This window comes from Lepidochelys kempii, chromosome 22 (genome assembly GCF_965140285.1).
Source record: "Lepidochelys kempii isolate rLepKem1 chromosome 22, rLepKem1.hap1, whole genome shotgun sequence".
NCBI lineage: Eukaryota > Metazoa > Chordata > Testudines > Cheloniidae > Lepidochelys > Lepidochelys kempii.
This window is the reverse complement of record NC_136401.1, coordinates 20,470,121-20,476,965: the sequence shown is the minus strand read 5'-3', so window position 1 is coordinate 20,476,965 and position 6,845 is coordinate 20,470,121. Positions and strand designations below refer to the sequence as shown.

At 47.2% G+C, this 6,845-nt stretch overlaps 1 protein-coding gene across 7 annotated transcripts in view; it reads left to right on the top strand.

Annotated features, from left to right (window-relative positions):
- Positions 1–372: 372 nt before the first annotated feature.
- Positions 373–6,845, top strand: part of CADM1 (cell adhesion molecule 1) — a 289,265-nt gene continuing 282,792 nt past the window's right edge. For 5 of the 7 annotated variants that reach the window (XM_073320762.2, XM_073320759.2, XM_073320760.2 and 2 more), the window contains exon 1: positions 374–543. In XM_073320762.2, the coding sequence (XP_073176863.1) occupies positions 426–543 (118 nt within the window). In that variant the 5' untranslated portion in view covers positions 374–425. Of the gene's footprint in view, positions 544–6,845 lie in introns of all 7 variants that reach the window. The other 2 variants (XM_073320764.2, XM_073320763.2) reach the window with 2 other exon arrangements.

The window sequence follows — 6,845 nt, the reverse complement described above, 5'->3', positions numbered from 1 at the left end:
GGGCGCCGGGGGTGTGCAGGCAGGGAGGGCTGTGGGCAGCAGGTACCTGGGGGGGCTGCAGCCGGTGCCGTGGGGGCGTTGGGGTACAGAGGGCGGATGCGGTGGTGGGGGCAGAGGGGTAGGGATGGGGTTGGGGGCAGGGGAGACGTGGGGCACCTGGCTCCCCCCCCCCCCAGGACACCTGGCTCAGGGGAGCAGTAACCTCACCCCTCCCACCGCCGATGCGCCCCTCGCCGGAGATGAGACTTTACCCTCGCTCCCTTATCGCGGGGCGGGGCCCCGGCTGGGCTCATTAGCATCCCACCAGCAGGCGGCGAGAGGGGCGGGGCTCCCCCCCGCCCCGCGGTGACGTCGGCGCATCTCATTAGCGGGCGCTGGATCGCCGGGCGCGGGCGGCGCGGGCAGAGCGAAGCAGGTGCCCGGACATGGCGAGTCGGACCGAGCCCAGCGGCTGCTCCGGGCGCGGCGGCGGCGGGGCCCCCGGCATCCTCCCGCTCCCGCTGCTGCTGCTGCTGCTCGCCGCCGCCGCGCTCATCCCCAGAGGTAGGCAGGGGGGCTCCCCGCTGCCCCCCCATAACCTCCCCGTAACCCCCCATAGGGCCCCGCTGCCCCCCAACCCCATACTGCCCCCCATAGCGCCCCGCTGCCCCCCCATAACCTCCCCCTAACCCCCCATAGGGCCCCGCTGCCCCCCAACCCCATACTGCCCCCCATAGCGCCCCGCTGCCCCCCATAACCTCCCCCTAACCCCCCATAGGGCCCCGCTGCACCCCCATAACCTCCCCCTAACCCCCCATAGCGCCCCGCTGCCCCAACCCCATACTGCCCCCCATAGAGCCCCGCTGCCCCCCAACCCCATACTGCCCCCCATAGCGCCCCGCTGCACCCCCATAACTCCCCTTAACCCCCCATAGCGCCCCGCTGCCCCAACCCCATACTGCCCCCCATAACCTCCCCCTAACCCCCCATAGCGCCCCGCTGCCCCCCATAGTGCTCCCATAGCTCCCCCTTACCTCCCCTATATTCCCGTGCCCGTATAGCTTCCCTTCTCCACCCCCTTATAGTTCTTCGGGACCCCTATAGCCCTCAGCACGGCTCTTCCCCCCTGCCCCCCTTGCAGGGCCACTCTCGGGGCTGGCCGCAGCCCCCTCTGCCTGGCTTTCCGAAGCAGAAGTTGCCCCCCGTGGTTGGCTCCGGCTCCTGGTTTTCCCCCAGGTCCTGACTCATTGTGCTTCTCCCTTCAGCAGCCGGGCTGGGGCTGGGGCTTGGGGAGGGCAGGTTTCTTCTCCCCATTTCCTCTCCTTCGGCCAGGCAGGGAGGCAGGTAGCGATTGTGGTGAATTAAGACTCTTAGCCCTTATCAGTGTTTTGAATCCGGCCACTCTGCCGCCTCCTGGGCTTGCAGCCTCCCGTACAGCCCTCCTGCTTCTCTAAATCTTGCAGGGATGTGGAGATTGGAAGGACTCGTTCCGATCAAGTGTTGGGAGTCTCAGCTCCCCTTTCCCAGCCCTGTTGTTACAGGGGCTAGCTCCGTGTTGTAAATAGAAGGGGATTTTATTTCCTTCCCTCTATTGCAAACGTTTTTCTCTTCCAACAGCAGCGCCTGTGAGTGTTGGCAAGATTGGAAATGAAGAGGGCAGTATTTGCTTTCAATAACAAAGGGGAGAGAGACAAATCACTTCACTGTCAGATCACTCTTTGCAATGCTTCAGATAATGCTGTTTGCCGATTTCTTTTTACCCATACCTCCCTAAATAAACACATGTGTGGAACAGATCAGATTGAACCTCCCTTGTGCAGAGAACAGATGATCAGTTACAACAGCAGCAACAAGTAGCCAAAAAAATGAATAAAAGCCATATCGGAAAGAATGCTTAACTGTATTGTGGCCTAAAGGTTGTTCTTTGGCTACTATGAAAGTCTTCTAGCATTTCTCTCTCTAATGTTTGGTTTTTACCAGTTATTTTCACAATTATGTAAATAGCATACAGCTGAGTAAATCATAATATACTAGGTCAAGCCCTTGAGAGGATTATTCCATGCAAAGCATTTTTAAAAAGTGCTCTATTTCCTCCAAGCCATTTATTTTATAGACTAAATGTGTATTGGGTACATAAAAGGAGATTTTTTTTTTTTGGTCTCATTTTTCTTGCACTGAAAGCTTTGTGTGAATCGCTAAGTCTTTAATTAATGGGTTGGTAGATAAATTGGTGTGGCAAACCTGGATTTGTTCAAAGTTTCTTCTTTGTGATGTCCAAGTTTTGATCTTAATAAAATATTCCTGAAAGAGCATTTTTGGACTAGTGCATTATGAAAGACCCTGTGTCATTAAAACCTGGGTGCACATGAGGATCTGAAACTGGTGAATAATAGAGGCAACAATACATTGGCTGCTGAAGAGACTGTTGGGCACAGATATTTCCTTTAGACCAAAAACGATCAATCTTTAGGGTTGCTTATGGAGAGTAAAGTAATGGACTACATCTGAGTGCTAAGCCTGCTTGTTGAGTGAATGGTGAAAGTAGTAACTGCTTTGTTTATAAATATTTTGCTATCTGAAATTGCTGTTCTTAACAGGGGATATATATATAGTGACTAGTAAAGAAGGAATTGTGGGCTTGACAGTGCATGGCGAAGCGACATGAAAATTCTGTTACGGGTTACCATGGAAGCAGCTTCTTGCTCTTGTGTATGGCTATCAAGTAGTGTTCACATTGAAAAGTAATTGGTTTCTGTGTGTTTTCTATAATTCTTCGTTCATAGAATTGTTGTAATTGAAAGTGGCTAAGTAAGTCTGGGCCATATGCTGCAAAGGCAGGCTTCTGTCAGTGCAGCCTCAGAAAGGATACCCTGATGATGAATCAGGAAGCCAGAAAGTCTTTAGTGAAGAGTCGAAAACCTGTTGGTATCGAAGTAGAACTTACGTGCTTCCATTTTCTTTTCTGTTGTGATTAATGGGAGCCTTGTTACACTAAAGAACTCATTTTAACATAATATGTCTTTCATTCAGACTAGATGCTTTTCCCATGGTGATTGTTTTGGATTAAATGGATGTTAATTTAACCCAGCTAAAATGGGTTTGCCCAAGCCTTTCTCTTTCTGGCTCTCTAAAATTTCTCCTCCTTTACAGGAAAGCTGTTTGATTTAACTTCAAGCTATCACTGGAATCTCAGCAGACAGTTTTGTGGGTGATTTGGGGCAACTTCTGCAGTACGATGCACAGTGTTTTTGCAGTGGCTTGACAAGATTGTATTCTGGGCTACGTATTCTACAAAGTGCTGCCTAGCTATTGTTGCGTTTCTTCTGCATTGAACTGAATAGCCACAGGAGGGACTGTCTGGCTTTGATAAAATATCCCTCATTAATGCCACTTTATATTTACAGTGTGTCACTGGAGACGCACAAGGCTTCATTCACTGACTTGTGTGACAAGAGGCGCTAGCGTTATTTGACTGGGACATTTTGGAGGAACAAGAGAGTCATTGAGGGATCTTTTGAATTTAACTAATACGAAAGGGGGAGGTAGAGAATAAGAGGCAGGCAGTTCTCTTGAACAAAGAGCTTTATTCATATGTATGTTTTACATGTTTTCCCCAGTGGCCTTCTTGGTCAGGCAGTGGGGGAAGAAAACTGGTGTCACTTTCAGTTCATTATTCTGACTTGACATACCTTCTTTTCATGAGGAATGCTCTCCAGAGCAAGGCCGCCATCCTAGGCCGCCTGCGTACCAATTAGGACAATGGCAGTTACTTTATGCATGTGCCATTTTAAAACACATTGTTTCGGAGGAAGTGCTAACTTGTGTTCCTATCCCTCCTCTTAGCTCAGCTGTTCCATAGACGTAAGTGCCTGCTTGGTGGGAGAGGGGGGTGGGAAAGGAAGGGAATATGCCTTTGGCTGACAGTGGGGTGGTTTTTTTTGTTCTTGTTCTTGTCCTTTTTTATAAAAGGATAGGGAAACAGAGATGTCACTTTGGCATGATTCTCATCCGTGCAAAGGCCAACGCTCCGTATGTTCAAACGCTCAGGTATTTATGCAGTTACTGCACCATGTTCATGGTTTTTAAGACGTTTTGCTGCCAGATGAATTTTTGTCCTTTTCAAAAAATGACATTGTAAAATGGGCTCTGGTTTTATGTGATCATGGAGTTTGCTTGGGCTCCTGTGCATACCTGTTAGGTTTAAGCTTCACGCATAGTGAATTGCTCAGTCGTTGGAGCTGGAGAATTGGATCACTAAACAATACTTGAGCTAAAATAAAAACGCTTTCCTAACATGGCTATAAATACACAGTATCTCATTCCCTCTTTCTGCATCTCAAACTCTCAATGCCTCATCTCCTGCTTAGAATCACCATTTAAAAAAAAACCACCACATTTTTATTAAACGAAAGGCTCGTACCATGCTACTGCACGGCAAGCCTGGTAAATGGAGCCCAGCTAATAGACATAACAATCTGAATTAAAATATAGCAGTGTTAGGAGCAATTGAAAAGAAATGAAAATGAGGGATCTGAACTCTGCAGTTCTTCAGTTGAAAGGGATGTGACTGACCTGTACATTGGGCATTCTTCACTGACAGGCTAGAGAGCACCACGCAGTGGTAACTGTTGCAGAATGGATACTTTGCTACTTGGAGCCTGGCAGTCATTAATCTCCACTAAAAGTTTGATTATCTGAGGCAAAGGGTAAAGCACTAGACGCTCTCTTTGCATTGGCTGAATTTATGTCAAATTTCCTTAAAATTCCTGAAATGTTTTGCTCGCTTCTCCTTCCCCCTGCCCCCAGCACTTTTAAAAGCGATTAATATGCAATAATAAGTTTCCTGGAAGTACTGAAAGAAAATCCATGCTGTGGCAGTAAATACTTGTTTGGTGGTAATTGCATAGCTTTGTGTGCCTTTCTGTCTCCAACTCTTGAGTTAAAATAGCTCCTTTCTGCAGTGCTGGGCAAGGGTACACTACGGTGGTATTGCCATATCTCACTGTCTTGGTGGAATCCTGTAATTGGGGTGTGCTTTGGAGCATGTTGTAATGGCTGTGCTGAATGAGTCAAGCTTGGTAATTGGTGTAGGGCTAGGCAGTGTTAAGACTTGGTATAAAATAGTCTAATGCCATGATGAATCTGTATTTCTTTAGCACCTTTCATCTGATGGTCTCAGTGCTTTACCCACCTGTAAGTAAGTTTCGCTCACTGTGTGTGAGTGTGAAATAGGAAAAGAATACAGGAATGACTTCAGTTAGTACTGAACTGTAGTCAGTCCTGGGGTGGAACGAGCACCTGTGTAACACTGCACAGCGATATACTACATGGTAGTTTAGACAGAATAACATTCCAATTCAAACCCGAGGGGGAATTTAGAGAGGCAGAGTATAACCGCCCAAACTGGAATCTTGTCTGACATCCAGAGTTAACAGACACAAGGTGGGTGAGGTAATATTGTTTATTGGTGAAAGAGAGAAGCTTTCACTAGCTAAAGTTGGTCCAATTAAAGATATTACCTCACCCACCTTGTGTCTCTAATCGTTTTTGACCGATACAGCTACAACAACCCTGCAAACCAAGGTTAACAGTTATACTTGTAAGATTTCAGAGCAGCAGCCGTGTTAGTCTGTATTCGCAAAAAGAAAAGGAGTACTTGTGGCACCTTAGAGACTAACCAATTTATTTGTAAGAGAATACAGTGGGATATCTAATGACAAGAAGGATCAGGACTTAAGTTTTACATCTTAGCCAGAATGGATAAGCCCTGTAAGCAATGGACCAGCAAAAAGATCTGCTCAGATTTCGGTGATTTAACGTGACTGGTCAACAATCCTACTGAGAATATGGGTTAAACAGGCTCTTGTAAATATGGAGCAAGGTTATAAGGAGCCTTTGTCTGCAAGCAGGAGAAAAAAATCCTACTATCCACTGTAAAAAGAAAAGGAGTACTTGTGGCACCTTAGAGACTAACCAATTTATTTGAGCATGAGCTTTCGTGAGCTACAGCTCACTTCATCGGATGCATACCGTGGAAACTACAGCAGACTTTATATATACACAGAGAATATGAAACAATACCTCCTCCCACCCCACTGTCCTGCTGGTAATAGCTTATCTAAAGTGATCATCAGGTGGGCCATTTCCAGCACAAATCCAGGTTTTCTCACCCTCCACCCCCCCACACAAATTCACTCTCCTGCTGGTGATAGCCCATCCAAAGTGACAACTCTTTACACAATGTGCATGATAATCAAGTTGGGCTATTTCCTGCACAAATCCAGGTTTTCTCACATCCCCCCACCCCCATACACACACAAACTCACTCTCCTGCTGGTAATAGCTCATCCAAACTGACCACTCTCCAAGTTTAAATCCAAGTTCAACCAGAACATCTGGGTGGGGGGGGGGGTAGGAAAAAACAAGAGGACACAGGCTACCTTGCATAATGACTTAGCCACTCCCAGTCTCTATTTAAGCCTAAATTAATAGTATCCAATTTGCAAATGAATTCCAATTCAGCAGTTTCTCGCTGGAGTCTGGATTTGAAGTTTTTTTGTTTTAAGATAGCGACCTTCATGTCTGTGATTGCGTGACCAGAGAGATTGAAGTGTTCTCCGACTGGTTTATGAATGTTATAATTCTTGACATCTGATTTGTGTCCATTTATTCTTTTACGTAGAGACTGTCCAGTTTGACCAATGTACATGGCAGAGGGGCATTGCTGGCACATGATGGCATATATCACATTGGTGGATGTGCAGGTGAACGAGCCTCTGATAGTGTGGCTGATGTTATTAGGCCCTGTGATGGTGTCCCCTGAATAGATATGTGGGCACAATTGGCAACGGGCTTTGTTGCAAGGA